At 34.8% G+C, this 21421-nt stretch overlaps 1 protein-coding gene across 2 annotated transcripts in view; it reads left to right on the top strand.

Moving 5' to 3' along the window:
- Window positions 1–384: 384 nt before the first annotated feature.
- LOC120338480 (uncharacterized) overlaps window positions 385–21421 on the top strand; it is a 45137-nt gene continuing 24100 nt past the window's right edge. For both annotated transcript variants that reach the window (XM_078117438.1, XM_078117437.1), the window contains exons 1-6: window positions 385–653; window positions 2095–2255; window positions 2716–2755; window positions 9811–9905; window positions 10729–10911; window positions 11873–11959. In XM_078117438.1, coding sequence (XP_077973564.1) covers window position 653; window positions 2095–2255; window positions 2716–2755; window positions 9811–9905; window positions 10729–10911; window positions 11873–11959 — 567 coding nt within the window. In that variant the 5' untranslated portion in view covers window positions 385–652. The remainder of the gene's footprint in view (window positions 654–2094; window positions 2256–2715; window positions 2756–9810; window positions 9906–10728; window positions 10912–11872; window positions 11960–21421) is intronic.

The following is a 21421-nucleotide window of genomic DNA, read 5'->3' as shown; positions in this document are numbered from 1 at the left end:
CACCTCGAAATGCTTTTTAATTGGTTGTTGCAATTTGTATATCAAGAGTGCTTTTAGTATGGTGAGAAAATAAACTACCGATTGCATAGCCCAGAATTAGAATAGTTGCCTTCAGACCGTTGCACCTGCACACAGGCAGACAGGGCTGTTCCAGTTTTTAGATATTGAATTATTCATATTTGATATATCAACCCTTGGTTTATGATTAATTGAATTAATATAGTTTCATTTGAAAATGGTTATTTTCAAAAATTGAATTTTCTGCCTGTCTGTCTGTAACGTAGACTAAGTCAGTAAATTGTAGAATATACAATAGACAGTTCCAGTCTTTCAGTATACTGTAATATTGAATCTTTTTTTTTTATTGTGAACAATTTGATAGGTAACTGTATTGGCCTAGGAGTTGAAACAAAAGACCAGGCTCAATACTGGCAAGTGCCTGCTGATTGCTTTCGGTCTTTCATCTGGATATATTACACATTGTGATACCATATTGGAATAGCTTCAATTAGGACCGCGGACTGTTACGGGTTCAGCAGAATTTGGGAATTTACACTTTCCTGTTAATCGATGCCTCAAGTGTTCTGTCATTTTTCTAGCTAATAAAGGCATTGGATTGGGATTAATATGCACTATTGACTAAAAGCCAGAGAGTAAGTCATATTTTTATATGTTCTGTTGTGTCTTTAATGATTGTTTGTTTTTGACTTATTTCTGTATTTTTTCAAATTTATAATAGCAATGCTCAAATATATGGATATGGACTAGGGGCCAATAATTTTGCCCACTTGGACTGGCGGACTATGTAAATGTGACATTTTGTGAACAATATTATTTACAGTGTTGACATTTTTTATTTACAAATCAAAAGTGGATAACAATAAGCCTTGTGCTAAAACTCAATTTAATCACAATTGCAATGAATTTTATAAAGCTATTTTTTAGCTAAAACATCAAAATTTGGTTTTAGTTTGGTTGTGGCAGCATCAGGAGGGCCAGATTGAATTAGATTGGCCCGTGGGGCGTAGTTTGCCCATATCAGTTATATATGTAGGTCAAATCAAAGGATAAACACGGCCGCCGATATGTTAGCAAAATTACAGCTAAATGGCAAAAAAATGATATGCAAAGTCATATATAAATTTGGGCGCTCCAGATGTGTGTATGAATATGGAGGTAACTAATTTTGTTCGCCTACTTTACATCAAGTTGTGTAAAGGGACTGAAACCTATGGGCAGGAGGTGTGTTCACTTGGGTAACACAGACAGTCCCTGAACTTGTAATAGAACTAAAATAAGGAAAATCGGAATAAAATTTTGGCCTCATAACCTAGTACACACACTACAGGAGTACCAACATTACTGCTATACTAAAACAAGAAAAAGAACGATGCCCAGGTGTCATATGAAGGTGGAAAAACGTTTAAATTTGAAATGAAAATTTGTGTTATAGAAGACTAGGAAAAAGTGGCAAAATAATTTTTTAGTGCCTTTTTTTGTTTTCAAGTACTGAAGATTTGATATCCATTGTTCCACAAGTTTTGGAGAAAAAAATTTTCTTTCCATACCAACAACAATATAACAAAATAGTTGAACTTCTACATCGCCTAAATAGTGTTATCTCGTACTGTTGAAAATTGTTGTAGTTCAAATTTTTAAATTGATCATTTAAAAAATCCAATGGTTTTATGAACTGCTTTAAAAAGTGAGATTAAAATATGAATACATATGGCTTAACATGTTAAATTGACTAATATTCCTCGGTAAGCATAATTATTACTGCAATTTTTCAGAAACATATACAAAATCAGTGATGCGTGTAACAATAGGATTGGAATAAAGTGAACAGTCAGTGCTGCCAGGAATTGATTATGCATTGTTCGCTTCCCACAAGCTCATGTAGCACAAATGCATGGGAATTATTCGCACATACTAGATTAAACCAAATTGAAAACTTGACACACCATTTAAAATTGGCACTTCTACGCGGGCCGCACAATTTTCCCTTGTGGGCCGCACTTGCCCGCAGACCACATGTTGCACACTCCTGACATAGACATTCAATTCTCAAATCTCTTTTCGATTTTGTTCCAGTGAAAAAGGCCAAAGTAACGTTTGATTATCAACCCCAAGAAGAAGATGAGCTGGCTCTCAGCATCGGAGAGATAATCTCAGAAGTTGAACCTGCAGACACTGGGTGGTGCAAGGGATTATTGAACGGCAAAAGGGGGATGTTCCCTGATAATTTCGTGACGGTTAGTATCAAATATTCGAATAGGAATTCATCATATACTGCTACTATTCATTCCCTACTTCCCCATCCGCGGCACCATACAAGTAACCTCTCAGATGCCAATAGCTATTGAAGATATCACATAAAGACTGGTGCACTGTGTGCACTGTATTTCATCTTTACCCTGTTTTCTCGAAAAAAAGACAAGGTCCTATTTTAATTTTCTTTCGAAAAATAACACTAAGTCTTTTATTTTCATTCATCAAAAACAAAATTACAAGATTACAAGATTTTCAAATATGCAAAATATGAAAACCGATCTCCATGAACTTATTGATATCACGCTTTTCTTTAAAAAAAAAGGTCTTATTTTAAGAGGAGACAGGGACTTGTATTAGAAACATTTTTGAAATTCAGGCCAGGTCTTATTTTCGGGGAAACACGGTATGCTTTCATTGCTGTAATTTCTTTTTTGCATTTAGATATTTGAAGAAGAAGAAAAGAAACCGGCAAGTATAAAAAGTAAGTTGTTTCAATTTCTTGATTCTGTGATATTTGATTTGGATACCAAGGCGAATGTTTCAATATGACTTACTAGTCTTCTGTACATTACCAACATTTCATTGATTTAATGCAGAAATGTAATATTTCCGTCACATATATTGTTTGGTCTGACTAAAAATTGTCGTTATGCTTGATTCATGATGCTACGAATTCAACTTGATATTTATAGCTGTTTCTGAACAAAAATCAACGTGTAGAACAGTGAAAAATCACCAAAAACGTGCAAAAATAGTGAATTGCAATCTGCCATGTTAGCTATATAGCTATACCAATGTTCCTGCTATAGTATGATTGTTCAAACATACCATTATAAATTTGATGAGCTGTCATGAAAATTTGATTGTATTGTTTAACATAGGTTGGTGTCGCATAGAATACCGGTTGCTAATCTGTCTCGTTGCATTTCAGTGTTTATTGTGGTTTTTGTATCCAAATAAGTTGTATTATTTTACTTTGAAGTGGCAATTGAAGCAGGTTATATAGAAACATAACATATACATGATATACATACAAAGCCTACAGTTTTTTTATGTTTATAAGGTCCTATATTGTATTAGTTAAATACTTTGATGTTGTCGGTTTCTAACTTGAAATTGATTTTGGACTTCTATGGATATAAATCAGAATCTGAATCTTTCTGGTTTGGCGTTGCACGCCCAATTCGTTACACCCCAAGTCAGTGATTCTCAACTTGGCGTTTTGCGGAACATTAATGTTCTGTGAGAGACCTTCTGGTGTTGCGTGTTTTCAGTTGTTTTAAAATTTATATTTGTATTTTGGCATATTTTATGATAACAAAGGGAAGTCCTAATCCACCAATCGTGTATTCAATTTTTTTGAAGATTCTGTTGCGTGTGATAAATGTTTAAACTATCTTAATAAGATAGTTTCCACAAAATCGACAAATTTTTATTTGGTGTTTTGTGAAAACTTCATGATCTAAAAAGTGTACAAAGTCACTGCACCAAGGCTTAAATCAGCAAATATAAATTTAATTAACATTAAGAAAAATCAATTTCCTGGCCACCATACACTCGCAAACATTGATTGTTCATTCATTGTTATCGTATATTGACCCTCACTTTTGATTTATTTGCCTACTTAATTTACTAAAGTGCTCTGCGTGAGGTGATCTGCTTGGGGTTTAGCTGTGATCTTTACAATTGTCAAGGCTTGTGGTGGTTTATGATATATAATAATACAATGCCAATGTCCATACAACAAATTTACCCTTGAATCACCGTAGATTCTTTTTATTAACATGGTTTTTCTTCGATATCTGTGGTCATGACAAACTTTTTATTCATTCCTTTAAATACAAGATACCAGAAATTAACCTTTTTTAGTTCTGACATATCAGTTCATTTTATTATTGGAAAATTAGTGAAAAAAAACAAAGTTATTTTGGGAGATTGAAAGATCTGAATATGGATAATCTACTCTGCTTCATTTATGGAAGGTTCTCAGCAATCTCAAGCCTCAGTTTTACCGGTTTTAGGAATATCTTGGATTACATTGTGTCATATTTTGCCTGAGGTCATTTGTTAGATAACAATGTATGAAATTATGTCATCATAATTGAAAGTTTGTAAACCGATTGTTTGCTATGGGAAAATGTGATTAGGGTTGAACACCGTGAAAATTGGAAACTATGGTCCTGGTCTATTTATGATGTCTGTTATAAGTAATTAAAACATTACGACATAGAAATTAAATCAATTTTCTCGAATACTGAAATTGGCAGGTTTGCTGGGAGGCCCAAAATAGTTGGTAACACTAGGGCTGGGAATTTCGAACCGAATTGTAAATTATACGAATCGGTTCAGAGAAAAATTTTGAATTGCCACCATCTTGTTTTTTCTATTCTGGCAATGGTCGAAGTGAATTTCCCAATTTTATTGAAGCCATATTTTTTCAACACAATTCTGACATAATTTATGACTATTTTCTGTAGTGAGTTATGGATAAAAACATGTTGTGTGTGAACACTCATCTGTCTTAGTGATGTATTCTACGTTTTCAGTAATTCATGCGTTGACAGGACCAATTACAATAAAAAAGTCGCATACAATTACATATCTCTCATTGGCTCCCAAGTATTTGAGATTCGATTGGATTCAAAAAAAATATTTGATTAGATTCTGAAGTTATCAGGTATTCGATAATGCCCAGCCCTAGTTATTACCTGACATGGATCAATGTCTGCATTACTGTAATATTTACCACACTGTAGTGACAACTAATATCTCACCAGAAGGACAGGGTGGACTTTGACTGCATATTATAGTGGTAGACTGCACGCTAAATCAGCATCCAAATTCAGAATATTTGGAAAAATATAATTATGTGGAATAGAACTAGGAATCTATTTTAAACAAGGTTTATCTTGATATTTCTACTTTAAATTAATGTTCTTGACTTGATTTATTATCTGTTCAAACAGCGATCTGTTCAAACATAGAGGGGGTTATAAAATAGGGATTCATAACTGAATCAAATATTCAAATTCATTCGGGATATATTCGGCCCTTAATTTTTTAAACAATATGGAATATTTGCCATTGAAAAATAATTCTATCGTTTTTTGTTGAACATTTGCACAATCATATTTGGAGCTTTTGTGAACCAAGATGGCACACATCCTGAACATAGTATGTGTACCAGATTAGGGTTGTTCAGGTTGACCATCATTATGGTTCACATACTTAGGGAGCGCCTCATATTTTTATATTCCCAATTGAAAATTATCAAAGGCATGAATAAGTGCCATATAAAAGGAGATATTGAATTGGTTTCTGCGGGACTAACTACTTATCCGTCTTCTATTTTTTTGTGCCGCTGGATCCGTATGCATATAGTTGAACTATGTATGTCTAAAGAAGTCTGACCTTGGTCAGACGAAACGTTACAGAAATATATATTGTGTTAGTGTGCAGCAAGATTCTTGAATCATAAAAGAAGGTAGCTTATGTATAAGAGCATTTGAAATTGTATTTTATATTTTGGCCATCCTTATGTTCGAATATTTGATTCGTTCTTGACATCCTTGTTGAGAATAGTTTTTGTGTCAAACTGCAGGGCGGTAGCCAGGAGGGTGGTTTCATGGGTCGAAACCCCCCCCTTTTGGAACATAGAAAAAATAAAAGCATCTTTCTGTATCATACATAGAAATTTTTCGTAGTTTGAAACGCTTTTTACTCCCTTAAGACTCATGAAAACACACGTTTTCCGACGTTCGGCCGGACCTGCTAGCTGTTTCGATCTAACTTGGCCAATAGAAATTTTAGAATCCCCCCCCCTACTTGTAAATTTCTGGCTGCGCCCCGTCAAGTTTCATTAATTTAGAACACTTTGCAGATAAGTTACGTTCTCTTTAGAATATTTTTAACTGATCTGGGTTTTGTTTTTAAGTCATTCTATATTTTTGAACCATATACTGTGAATAAAAGTTTTTTTTATGATGTTTTTTTTATGATGTTATGTGTTCTCCTGTGATGTTTGTATTGGCTTTATATAATTAATACAGTAGGCTAGTAAGGTAGTATCTTATTTTATTTGCTTGTGTAATAAAATATTAACTGAAATGCTAGCAAGCTATGTTTGCCCTGTTGCATTGATAAGGTTTTTCTTGTCTTTATTAAAAGATTTTCATATGTATTTAGTTTGTTGGGTACTCTTCTGATGTCTGCCTATCGCTAACATTTCGACATATTATTGAGATACTGTACAGTAGTCAGCAGGGCTCTCAAATTGCGGCCCAGGGGTCATTTACAGCCCGCTAGACGATAGTTTGTGGCCCCCATTTCAGTATGAAGTTTAGTGTTAGTGTGGCCCGCGATATAGAAGTGGCGTCACCACTAATTATAGTTAGATAGGTTCCATTACATTTGAACCCACGACAATTGCACCTACATACTATTGCACCTATGGAAATTTTTTTTTGTTTTACAGATATTTGAACCCATACTAACCCTAACCCATGGGTTTTAGCACCCGCATATAGATTGAACCTGCGGATATACACATGGATTCAAATGTACGTGTGTTCAAATGTACGGTCACCAGTTAGATAGGGCACTATTCTGTTATGGCTTCATCACTAATTCTTTGATCTTTTATTTTATTAGGCTAGAATAAGTTAGGAGTTAGGACTATTCTGGTATTGTGTCATCACTAATGTTTACATCAACATAGAAAGATGGAGCGATAAGCCGATAACCTTACAGGACTACATGGGTAGTTTTCTGTTTTGCCTCACTACTAATTTTCTGATATAATTCAATAGTAAGCTCCAGTGCTCTGTGAGAGACACTTAGGGTTTGCGAGCTATTCGTTTACTTATTAAAATACTATCTTAACTAGTTTTGTAACTGTCTAAAAAAGCAATGATGGCATTAATAAAATTGACAAAGGTAGCGTCAAAATGTGGCAACAAAGAGGTAATTCAAATACCGTTATGTCATTATCCATAAGTTCTAAGAGATATTGCACATTTTGATGCTACCTCATTATGTTTGTCAAGTGTCATATTTACAGCGTTAATATAATTTCGTCTGTGAAATTCAAATTTACTTCTATCTTGTATTAACCCTATTAATAAGAAAGGTTTAGTATTTTAATTCTGTTTGTTTTTTCTTCCTATACACAAAATTTTTTTGTTTTGTTTTTTGTTTTTATTTTATAAATTTATTTTCGCTTTCGAAGTAACAGTCCACTGCTTCACAGGCTTCATAACACCAAAAGTTTGAGAATCCCTGTTCTATGGGTTATATATTATATGATAAAACGATTTTTGCAAATTTCTTTTTTCCTAATGCCTGTATAAGCGTCAGGTGTGGGCGGAACAGAATAATCTATGAAACCTTTGAAAAAAAAACTTGTGGCATATAAATTTCTTCTAGTGGTCTAAAACAAGATTTGAAATATTTATTTGAAAAATACTTATTGTTGGTATAAACCCTGGACAATTTCTTTTAAGCGGTTTCTAATTTCATTGGTGGGTAATCAACCGGAACATTTCAAGAGTTTCTAAGACTTAAACTGGTTTCAACAAAAGTCTTTTCATGTTAAATCTGACGTTTAATTAAATGAATATAATCACATGATAGTTTATAGAACAAATACTAAGTTAATAAACAAATTTACAATTTTATCGATGGTATATATCGATGATGATCATGATCATGACCCCACTGTTTTATCATTCCAGGTTGGGAACCACTGACATATGCCATTAATAAAAATAGTGAATTTGTTTATTAACTTAGTATTTGTTCTATAAACAATCATGTGATTATATGAACAGATTCAAATTCAAAACATAGAAAATGAAAGTTGTTATTTATACTGTTACTTTGATTGGTGGATTCCAAATCTCATTGTGTTCAAACAATTTATGCCCAAAAAAGTGAAAACACTCTGTGAAATAACCTTATCAAGCAATGAAACTAGGAAGAACAGGGAATAAGTTGGCATGCAAAGATCAAAGTCTTATAGACATGATTTGCAGTAATATCATGAATAACTTTTTTATCCCTCCTCATCCAAATGTAGCCTTTTTCAATATTGTTCAAGTTGATTAATATAATATTGTAGTAATACATTCATATCAAATCCTATTTCCTTTAAAATGTATTACCAAGCTGACATTTTTCACGCTCAATCGAGCGTGTCAAAATATCAACATTAATAGTTTACTTTGTAGAAATTTGGAAATTTTATCCAATCTGTGATCAAGCTTGGGCCAGTCATAGAAGGGGTAAATTAGATGTGGCCCACACTTGGCCGGTTGTGTTATTATTCATAAAACTTTATGAATGGGTGTGCCCAGAATGACATAGATTGAACCGGTTATTAAGCGTCCATCCATTTATCCTTCAGTTTGCTAAATAAATATTGGTCATTTGTACCCTATGATCAATGAGTAAAACTTCGAATGTGCTTTAATATGGGTTTGAACCTGGTTTCACAATTTATTTTAAAGTTCAAATGGTACTCCTGTCTGTAGTATGTGTACCAGTTTAGTATTGGGGCATAATTTATCAATTTTGTTCCAATTTTCCATATTTTAGTCCCAAAGAGTAGGATTTTGAATGTATTCCAAGCTTTTATATATATTTAAAGTGAATTTCTAAATAAATTTCATCTTTGCATTTATTAATAGTAAAGTTGTATTTGTGGGATTGAATTGAATGAATTATAGAACAAAAAAGGATTCAAGTGGAATTCAAAACTTTATTAATGATTTTCCAGCCTTTTAACTGACATTGGTAAATTACGGCCCGCGGGCCAAATTTGTCCTGTTGGGTAATTCAATCTGGCCCTCCTGATGCTGCCACAACCTAACTAAAATCTAATTTTGATATTTCAGCTAAAAAATAGCTCAAGGAATTCGTTGAGATTGCGATTAAGTTTAGTTTTGACACTAGGCTCATTGTTTTCCACTTTTGTTACGTCACACTTACATGGCTCGCCACTCGCCAGTCTGCTTGGGCAAAATATTTGGTCCCTGGTCCACCTCTGCTTCATATCACAGTGTTCATGTTTAAAGTGTAAAATACAAATAGTTTGATTCAAAATTTTGAGAAGTTTTGCCACATTTGCTGTACTGCTTTTGTTTGACTTGCTTCGATAAAAGTTCCCAATTTTTGAAATATTTTTGGAACATCATCATTTAGTAATGCTGATTTCAAACTTGAGAATATATTTAACTCATTCAAAGACAAATTTTGTTATCTTCTTTGTCATACTTTTTGTCACTACTTTCGATACTCCCATAGTGTGTGTACCAGGTTGGGCCATAATTTCATTCTGATTTTATTTCAGTTCTATTACGAGTTCAGGGACTGTCTGTGTTTGCCAACTGAATATACCCCGGTCCATAAGTTTCAGTCCCTCAACTTGATGTAAAGTAGGCTAACAAAATTAGTTACCTCCATATTGGTACACATACTTCTGGAGCGCCCTACTTTCTGTAACATTGCACCTTACTGTTGTTATTATTTTCATTTCAGAAAAACGCTTGATGAAAGTGCTGTTTCCGTACAAAGCGGATAATGCTGATGAAATTTCTTTAGAAGTTGGAGATATCATTGAAATTGTGAACGATGTAAGTATACACATAATGCAGGATAGGAGTAGGATTTTCATATCTATAACAGGGAGCGGTGAAGATGTTGACTATTATTTACAAAGCCACAATGAATGTATAAATAAAACTAAAATTATTTTATTAAATGACTCAGATATTTTCTGCTTCGTATTTAAAAAATATTCAGTATTTAAATGAGTAAACGAATAGCTCGCGGAGCTCCTAGGTTTCTTTCACGCAGCCCTGGGTCTCAGTATGAAGCACTTTAGGAGCCTATGATCGTGTTGACTAAATTTAGAATTCAGTGTCAAATAAGGTTTGAGTGAAATTGGCAACTGGATTACAGACTCATGAGTCATGGGTATGAAATATGATTCTTTGCTCTTTTTAGGTCAGTGGTTCCAACCCTGTTGTACGTGTACCACATTGGGAGCTTTTCAAGTGGTACGCGAATTACGCCTTGAATTATTGCAATAATTAACTTTTGAGTTGGCTTGAAAATGCAGGCAGCACCTTTTCTTTGTTTTCCACACTGTATGTATTCGCTGAACAGCGTTTATAACGCGTTGTTTTAGAGATCAACCTCATCTGTTTTGCATGTTACGTCACAAAGGATGTTGCGCCATAATGTAAAACACTCCCATAGCGCCATACTTTTTTGTGCCATTGTACCCCACCCCCAAAAGGGGGCTTTGTCGGTGGTACGCAGATAAAAAAACAGTAAAGTGGTTCGCGGTCAGTAAAGACTGAAAACTACTGTAAAGGAGTAGTTGCACTACTAGCCTATACAATAATTCTTTCATCCTGGTACATATTTCACATTTTTATTTTTCTGTATCAGGTGGAGGAAGGCTGGGCAGAGGGAGTTAATCGTGGTAAGAAAGGAGTTTTTCCCACAAATTTTGGTGAAATGATAGAAGGAAGTTCTGGATCGGAAGAAAGTGGGGACGGAGGAATCAATGAGAAAGTGGAAGAACCAGAACCGAAGCCATCAGAAGATTTCGCAACGTCATCACAGAAAAAGGTTTGATAATAATAATTTGACTGGACGGTTTCTCAATCAACTGCGGTTACCGTGGTGGCTGGAGTCCTTTTCTTCTATTAACTAGAGTGACCCCGGGATATTGGGTCGCTTAAATGTGTCTCAAAGCCTGACTTTTGTTAGTATTCTATGTTCGACTTTTTCCTCAGTATTATTTAATGTTAGACTCCCTCATAGGGTACCACGCTGCTCGATAACCATCACTGGTTTATCGCAACTCCCTTCACACTGAAATGCATTTTTTTATTTCAATCACGTTTGTCCATTGTGTACTTTTGGCATGTGATACTGACTGGTGCATTGTGCACTTCTGATTACTTTGTCCATGTCCATGCTACTATTGTGGCAGATAATTATGTGTGAGAATTGCTGTTCTCATCTTCGTCGCAGATTGTTCACATGAAAACTGGTTTATTATGGCTACTAAGTTTAAATAAAAACAAAATGTTTCTGTCCCCACTTGCTACCCAATTTTTATTACCTCAACACTTCCTATTCCTTCTGATTTGGGTTGAACTGACTGGAAAGATTTCATTAAAAAGCTACATAGAAGAGTGGCATTTCATCCTAAGTTCATTTAGACCAGTGGTTCCAAACTGCGGCCAATTATAGCCCATGTAACAATTTAATATGGCAAGCCGAACTCAAGTGAAATAGTTTGATACTGTACTTCATGTTTTACTATTTTGCGCCAAGATACCGCCAATTGTTACATCATTATCACAGTTTAAATATTCCTAACAATTCAAGTATCCAGTATCTTAATTATAGGTACCGTACCAGCATCGGCCCCATGCGGGCACTACCCTCTGCCGGCCCGCGAATATCTTCCAACTAATTTGGGACCCCCGGTCAAATTAACTTTGGTAATGTTTCGGTGACTTAAAATTCTTGTTCTTGATTTCATATTTCTAATTTTGAAATGTTTTTCTCACTTCTGCAGGTGAAAGGTGTCGGATTAGGAAATATTTTTGCTGATGGTCCGATCAAGTTAAGACAAAGGTCAATAGGAGAATCAGATAAAAAGAAAGTGAGTAATCATGATTTTTTAATGAAGGAGTTGATAGTTGATAAACCAGAAACCGGCCTGCCTGTGTTACTGTTGATTTTGCTAAATTGAATAATCGGTTACATTACATTTGAACCCGTGATTTGAATTCACGACAATTGCACCTGCATACTATTGCACCTATGGAAATTTGTTGTTTCACGGATATTTGAACCCATACTAACCCTAACCCATGGGTTTTGGCACCCGCATATAGATTGAACCCGCGGATATATAGGTTCAATGTACGGTCACCTAATAATCTAACATTTTTTGTGAAATTTTGAGTTTCTGTGGTTTGAAACAGGGACGTGCGACCTTTAATTCAAGAGGGCCAGATACGAATACTTGGGTGTAACGACGGGCCGCATCTTTATTTAGCTTAGACTTTTTAGTAGTTAAAAATTTTGAATATTGATCTTATGACATGCATTGTTCGCTTCGCACAAGCTAGCATTGTAACGTCATATGCATAATAAATTAGATAATAAATTGGATTTAGGTACAGGGAGTCCTCGACTTACGACGTTGTTCCGTTCTCGAGACGCGGTGTAACCCGAATTTCAGTGTAACTTGGAACATTATACTGTACAGTACATCAATTACTCTATACATATCGTACTGTATTGTAAAGTATGGTACTGTAATAAAATGTACAAATAACGCGAAAAAGTACTTTATTAAAAAAACAGAAAACAATTCTATATCACCTGAATAAAAGAAAATACTGTACAGTACAGTGTTATCTTTTAAATTTGTCATAGAATGCGTTCGTAACCTCGAAACAGCGTTATGGAGTGCGCGTTTGTAACCTCGAAACAGCGTAAGTCGCGACCATCGTAACCCGAGAACTCCCTGTCTAGGCTTTGCGACACAGAGATTTGAATCACCCGCACGTACCAGATTAAACGAAATTAAAAACTTGTTTTGCGGACTGCACAATTTTTGTCGCGTTTGCCCGGCGGTCCGCAGGTTGCGCAATCCTTGGTCTAAAATGATTGATATCAGGTTCTGCATTTCACAGTATTTTTATACAACGCTTGTACAACTTCTTTTACTTCTTTTTCTTAATCGTGAATGTAGGCAACAATTGAATGTTTGGTGCTCCAGAAATATGCGCACCAAGATGTCGCACAACCTGAATCCCAAACGGTACACACCTACTATGTTCAGGTTGTGTGCCATCTTGGTGCGCATACTTCTTGAGGTCCGAATGTTTAGTGCAGTGTTTTCCAACCTTTTAGGGCTTGTAGCACCCTTCAGAAGGCTTTTAGCACTGATGGCACCATGGTGGGCCACACGCTTCCTTTTGGAAACTATTGCTTTACCATTTGTACCCTTTGGTTGTATAAGCTTGCACTTATGAAAGCTAGCTACTAAAATTATGCTCATTTAGTAGAACTGTTATACACAGACTAGGCCTATTTGTACAATTGTGGAATTTCCCCTTCATGATTTTTTTAAAATGGTCATAAAATCAAAAAATTATATACCATAATTTCCATATTCACCATCTACACAATTCATTATTAAAGGAATTTGGCAAAATCCATTCTGATCAATTTTTTGCTTCTAGACAAATCTGTCAAAATTCAAAGTCTGGAGTGTTGTATGTAACTATACACAGCCATATTAGTAACAGTGAAACCATAATAGTCATATTTTATCTTCTAAATTTCATTCAGACATTATAAAAGCAAATAAATTCTAGTTTTTAATTTCATACAATTTAATTCAGTCACTTCAACATAGTTCTTCGTAACAGTTTTCTATATATGTCATTTGAATTTTATTCTTTTGCCTTTGTATTAATTACTGTTAAGCTTCATTAAGGGTATCGCTTTAAGATTTATCGTCCCTCCTTCGCCTTGCATTCTTGATTTGATTTTCACACTCTGTGTGTAGAGCACGGGCGTAACCTAGACTTTTCAAGGGTATTCTGAAGTTTGTAGTTGCCAGGTTAGACAGCAACAGCTAGCAGGTCCGGCCTGATGATCTAAAAAGTGTTTCAAGCTACGAAACTTTTTAGGTTAGATACAGAAAAATGCCTTTTTTACAATATAAAAGAGTGGGGTTCCTACCCGCGCCCACTTAGGTACGCTCCTGGTGTACAGTAAGCAGATTTGGAATAGTGGGAAAATAAACTGCTGAACACTATTTTTCTCTCTTTAGCGTCTTGTTATTGAACTCATTATTACAGCAAGCATATTTGGCATACTCATCTGTCTTGTTATTGAACTTATCATTAAACTTATTTGGCATAATTATTAATTAATGGATTTATTACTTCCAGACGGCATCTTTTTGTCTTAGGCGTCTGGTTAGATGGCATAGCGCCAGTCTGACTTTGTTATGTCATGAATTATATAGATCGTGTATCAATGATTATCATTCACTATTCAATAACAGACAGCATTGAGCATTGTGTATTGTTTATCATTATCTTATCTGCCCTGCCACTCATGCAATGTACAGGGTGGTTGCCAGAAAAGCAGAAAATTTGTCAAACAGCTGTTTATTTTACAGAGAATAACTTGTACAAAGATTTTTTAAGGCATATGTTATAGATAGATTCTCAAAATGTCGTCAGTGCACTTCAGAGCAGTGTTTTAACCTAGAAGTCCAAGCTCGAGTAGCGTTTTATTCGTGATCTCATCTGACTTTCAAATTCTCTGCATTTCTAGTGACAACCCTGTATTATTAGCAGAAATTGAAACTGAGTTTGGCAAAACTTGCTCAAAGCATGGCGGTGTGCACGGTACTCCTGTAGTATATGTACCAGGTTAGGGTTAGGTCATAATTTTATCCGATTCTCCTTATTTTATCGGTAGTTCTATTATGAGTCGGGGACTGACCTATCTTTGAGCAAAGTTACAGGCAACCACAAGGACACTGATTATATTTTTCAGAAAAATATACCCAAAGCAAGGTCATACAAGGTCATTCTTTTAATAAAGACAGTATTGTGCATTGTATTGTTTATCAGTATCTTATCTCTTATATAGTGTATGAGCAGCAGAGATGGCCAATACTGAGAGTATAAAAATTCCGTTGTACTCCTTTATCGACTTTGTATAATAATAATATAAATTAATTTTAAAATAAACGATTTAAAATAGTTTAATAACAGATTCAGAGGTGGGAACACAACTATATTATGATCTGCATAACTGGCGCTAAATCGATTTTAAAATAAAACTAATAAAACTTTATTACATAATCAGGAGAGTGAACAAAACCTTAGATAATGTTTAAAATGGATCTGATGTATTAGAAGTTTAATTCAAAACATGACCCTTAAAAGGGTCTTCTGAATTTCAATTTAAATAGTCATAATATCAAATAGAGTTTAGGTTTTTATTTCACCTAAATTTTGTTATACGTGATCACACACCTAACAATAGGAATGTGAAAGGAATGAGCTATAGTTTAAGCAAATTTTAAAAGTTATTGGATATCTGGAAATATCAATGTTGAGATGATGAATCAAGAAGCAATTTAGTTTCACAATTGAAGCGATACTTGAGTCATGTCATGTTCAGGAAATGAAAATGATTGTTGCTCTTTTCAGTGTTTTGGCTCATCCCAATTATTTTTAGTGTGTCTTCTCACTTTTTACATTAAAGAAGGCTCTAGTTGCCATCTGGCATATTTTTCCCTGACATGTCCGGGATTTTAGAAGTCAAATTTGTGTCACCGAGAAATTTTAAAAAGTGTTTAAATGTCAGGGATTTTCGAATAAAGTGAATCTCTGCTACAAATCCTAAGGTTTTCAGATATTGCGCATCCGCGAATTCCCATTTTGTCAGAGATGGGTCACATTCTAGCATTTTTGTGCAACAATGATTGCGTCGCATTCGTCGCTGTTAGATGCACGCGATATCTCCCGAAGGCGTGGTTGAATCTGCTCCAAATTTTGCATGTGCATTCATCATATCTTGGACCAGAAGCCTATTGATTTTAGATGAATTATGTCGTATAATTAGCGAGTTATTAATTAATTAGTGATGGGACACGCGGTGTCACTATAGAGTCATGAATCGAAGCCGCAGTTTCGATCGATAAGTATTCGGTCTCCGACCGGTATTCTTGTTGTTTCTTTGGAACGATTTTACTATGCTTTTGCTTATTTTGCTTATGTGATGTACTGGGGGTTCAGGCAAAATAGAATACCCATCAGAAATGAAGTCGGGAAAGAGTAAAGTGCCGAATAGTTATTATTTTGATTGAACCTTCTGTCTTCCATGGCCCACTTTTGTTGCACAAAAAATTCTGTGGCTAATTAACTTTGTCAAAAAAAAAAAAAAACGATAGGCTAGGCACTTCCACTTTAATAATAATTAAAACGAAAATATCAGTCAGAAACCGAAGACTTATCGATCGAAAGTTAGAGGATCCCCCAAAACAGCGCTCTTACTTCACAGTGACACCTTGTGTCCCATCACTAATTAATTAAAAACTCGCTTATTATACGACATAATTCATCCAAAACAATAGGCTTCTGGTCCGAGATATGATGAATGCACATGCAAAATCTGGAGCAGATCAATTTCACTTTCGTGAGATATCGCGTGCATCTAACATACAAACAGACAAATACCTATCAACATAGTTACCGATTAAAATCGATAAGTAATGAGAGTTAACACTCAGTAGCAAAAACAACATCATTCGGCATCATCATTTCTACTAATATCAAATTTTAACTAATTTATCAATAATTCTAGCAATTTTTAATGGGTTTGTGGGCCACCTGAAAATGTTTGTGTTGCACAGAAATGGGCCATGGCCCACAGGTTCAGAACCGGTGGAATAGTCAGTTTTGTTTTAATTCGTTATGATGATTCGCTGAATTGCGGAACAAAGTCTTTTAGAAATTTTGAAAATGGAACTACACTAACCAAAGCTGTTACTCATTCCCAGTGGCTATGCATCCACTTAGCCTTTGGATTGAATTCAGCTGAAATGAAAATCCCAGTCACATATTCATTGTGGCATTCTGATTGCTTTAATATACATCGTGACTGGGGAAATGTTTTTTAATAACCTGACAGTGGTCGCACGTAATATGCGTTAAGAATAGCCTACTCTTGCCATCGCATCTCTGACTACCCATTATGTGCATTATGTGCGAAAGGATTGCTGGACTCTTAGCTACTACAGGGAGGATGGTCGGTTACAGCTTCCTCGGCCATCATGTCCAGCATCTGAAACATTGTAACTGGCTAACTAATCCCATACCTGAATTGGACTGGTAACCGGACAAAGGCCGTAGTTGGCCGTATGATTAAGTCATCTCATCGACTTTCCTTTCTCCCTGCTTTGTAAAATTAATTTTCTGTGTTTGCTGTGAAGTTTTGACTTGAAGCCACCAATGAGGGTAGTTTTCGACTACTATAATATGTGACGATACATTTTTTTATGAATATCAAATTGAAATCATTATTTTTTTGTAATTTATGATTGTTAATGATTAATAAATTAAACTTTCAGCAAAATAATGTGAAATTTAAAAATATTTTGAAATGCTGCTGATTGTGAAACAAAAAGTTTGGGTAGAAATCTGTACGGCTGGTGGTGAAATTATTTCAACTTGTTTATGTTTATCTGTATACAGATACAGAATAGTTGGAACAGATCGTAGTTTTGAAAATTTTTTTGAAAATTATTTGATATACAGAAAAATAGTTTCCAAGAATGTAGATAAAATAATTAACCATTATAACTATTTAATGTCATTTTAGACATTATGTTTTTGAAAACCTCATGAAATGTTGTGATTTAGTTGGTGAATTTTAATTTCATTAAAGTTATATGACACTTCGAAATCCTTCGTAGGTAGTATATTTTTATTTTAACTCCAGACGATAAAAACAAATAAATAAAAACTGATTATGAGATCAAGACTCAAGAGAGCAAACAAAATTCTAAGTAAACTTTAAAGTGTACAGAGTTTAAGTTTATTAAAGTTTTGCCAGAAGCCATGGTGCAGCTATTCATAATATTGTTTGAATTTGACAGTTATCAGATCTGTTGCCCTACATATGCCATAATATTAAAACTACACATCCAACACAACTTAGAACAAAGACATGAAACTAGTCATAACATGGTAAACCAGACAATTGACCTAGTTACAATTTCTTTAACACAGATGATTGTACCCTTAATAATCGGCCATATTTGGGCGACATATAAATACTTTAGTAAATTTATAGATCAAGCATGTCTTGTGTACCCTTAATTAGGTATCATTAGAGAGACCAGAGATGTACATGTGGAGATCTAGCTTGTATTTTGTACCCCCACACCATTTATGTTAATGCATCAGGCACATTAGGGAGACATATATTTACTTAAGTGTATCTATATATCTAACTTGTAATATATACCCTTAAACCTTAATGCATTAGTCATAATATGGAGATAAATATGGCTGTCATATATATGGCTGCCAGCAACAAATAAGTACAGTACTTCCTGTGTTTCTTAATCTACCTAGTTTATCTTTATGTACCCTTATTAATGCATCAGCCATATTAGGGAGACATATAATTATATAAGTGTATCTATATATCCAACTTATAATATGTACCCTTAATGTTATATTATGGTGATAAATATTGCCAGGAATGAACACTTCTTGTGTTTCTTTATATCTAGTTACTTTATATCTAGTTATCTTTATGTACTCTTATTAATGCATCAGCCATACTAGGGCGGCATATAAATACCTATGTGTATCTATAAATCAAGCGTGTTTCATGTATCCATCAGTCATATTTGGGCCACATATGAATACTTTGGAAAAACTATATGCATGCATTGTGCTATCTTAATATAGTTTCTGTATGCTATTAGTCATTTTTATTAAGTTGGTGTATAAATGTGTCATGTATTGTTATATGAACAGGAACATGCACAATTTCTGAATAAGCTATCCATTCTACTTTCAAGAAACTGCATATCTTAATAGTATTTTTACATGATATATTTACATTCCGTTTGCTCTAAACAAGGCCTGATACGAACATCCAATGATATCAAATGTCCAGCAATCATCTCATCAACAGCAATCAACACATAATAAACCCCAACATAAATATTCCTAAACTGCGAACCCATGCAGGGTAATCAGCCCAGGTGTTATGGCAAGAGTATTCCTAACGCCTACCTTGATGCGCCAACCGTCATGTTATTGATTTTTTAACAGTCTTTTCGAATTTTGCCATTTTGGGTTATAATGCCCTTCTGTAGTCTGAGTTGTTGTATTCGGTGCTGTAAATTAATGGATATTATTTCTTACTTGCTGCCCAAAATTTACACCATGTATATTGATGGAAATGTATATCAATGTGCCTGCGTGATGTAATATTTTTTATATTATTTATTAAATCCAATCATTGACAGCTATGTCGTGACTTAATATTGGTTCGATATGCGGTCACAAAACAAACAGCTGTTCAAATGAGTTGTTAATTAATTATATTGAATATATTATTTCAATGCAAAATTTATTTGTCCTGTTGATGACACTGGTTATACATTCTATTTTTAAACATAATTGCTCACAACAAGGTCACACGTTAAATAGGATTGCTGATAGAGGAATTGCAACGGCCCAAGCAAGGTCACGGCCTATATTGACATTACTGATAGATGGCTGCATTAGTCAGGGAACAACAGGGCGGCGGATTTTGGGCCTGAATCGGCCATCCTTATTTTCGAATATTTGATTCGTTCTTGACATCCTTGTTGAGAATAGTTTTTGTGTTAAACTGCAGGGCGGTAGCCAGGAGGGTGGTTTTATGGGTCGGAACCCCCCTTTTTGAAATGTAAAAAAAAGCATTATTCTGTGTTATACATGGCAATTTTGCGTAGCTTGAAATGGTTTTATGGTTTTTTCTGATCTTAAGATCGAAGCCAAGGATATACACCGCTAGATTGTATCTTGTGAATAATCTTTAAGCATTGTCCATGTCCCTCTTGTAACTTTGACGTCGTCGCTATGCGCAAGTTTCCTTCGAGAAATTTTCCACGCTATTGAGTCAGAGCGAAGGATACACGCCGCGAGATCGTATCTCGTTACTTATAACTACTCTTTAATGTTTGAGCGATGTCCATATCCTCTATCAGGTTCGGGGTTGCAGAATTCCTCACCATAATATCGCTGTGCTTGGATAGCCGTCGCAACCCGGGTTAGCGCCGTTGTATTTGACACAAAATATAGGCTATTGGCTGGAAACTAATCGAAACAATCCAGTTCGGATTTGCAGAATTCTTTATAAAAGTATTTCCTCAAGTAGTATTTCGACGGCGACATGGGGAGTTGGCTATTGTTTCCTACATTTTTTATATTGGCTGAGAAATAATCGAAACTATCCAGTCTGGGTTTGCAGAATTTTTCGAATCGAAACCGCAGTTTCCGTTTTGGGGGATCCCCTAACTTTCGATCAATAAATCTTCGATCTCTGACTGATATTCTCGTATTCTAACTTGACAAATAAGAATTTCAATATCTTGATGGTTGTATTTTGAAGTCTTCAATCCAATTGAGTTGTATTTAGTACAGCCAATATAGATTTTTAAGATTTTTATAATTACTTATCGATCTTGATCGGTGAGTATGTTGATAGGTATTTGTCTGTTTGTTTGTTAGTCTATCTGTTAGATACACACGATATCTCACGAAAGCGATGTTGAATCTGCTCCAAATTTTGCATGTGCAATCATCTTATCTTGGACCAGAAGTCTATTGATTTTGGATGAATTATGTTGTATAATTAGCGAGTTGTTAATTAATTAGTGATGGGACACACAGTGTCGCTATGGGGTAAGATCGGATGAATCGAAACCGCAGTTTCTTTTTTGGGGTATCCCCTCACTTTCGATCGATAAGTCTTCGGTCTCCGATCAATATTCTAGTTCAATAGGTTTTCCACATCGAACAAGGTCTTATAAGAGCCACTGATATATTCAGAACCATTTTTGAAAATATCAAAATCTTTGTTTGTATTGATATTATTAACATTCATTAATCTGAAGTAAGCAGTAGGTTTTTTGATCTTATTGAATGCAAAATTGAGATTGTTTGAGTATTTTATATGAAACAACTCTTGATATCTGTCATCCTAAAAAATAGTTTAATAAACTCGTTTATTGCCAACATAGTCAGGCCCAATACTATTACCATCATACTCGTCATCGTGCTCAAAAGTTCGGCGATGAACCATCACACCTAATAATAATGTTCTTTTGCCAGCCGAATATTGAGGTTCAAGGACCAGAAAAAGATAATAATATGGCAAGTTTAAATCTACACCCATCCATCATGCCATCTCATTATGTTATTTTTGGAATGTTCACCTTGAATTTAGGACAGTGTTTCCAAACTTATGGGTCGCGACCCAAAACTGGGTCACCTATAAATTTTCCGACCGATTG

Source organism: Styela clava, chromosome 10, assembly GCF_964204865.1.
Source record: "Styela clava chromosome 10, kaStyClav1.hap1.2, whole genome shotgun sequence".
Lineage (NCBI taxonomy): Eukaryota > Metazoa > Chordata > Ascidiacea > Stolidobranchia > Styelidae > Styela > Styela clava.
The sequence above is the reverse complement of the archived record's forward strand: the minus strand, read 5'-3'. Positions and strand labels throughout refer to the sequence as shown.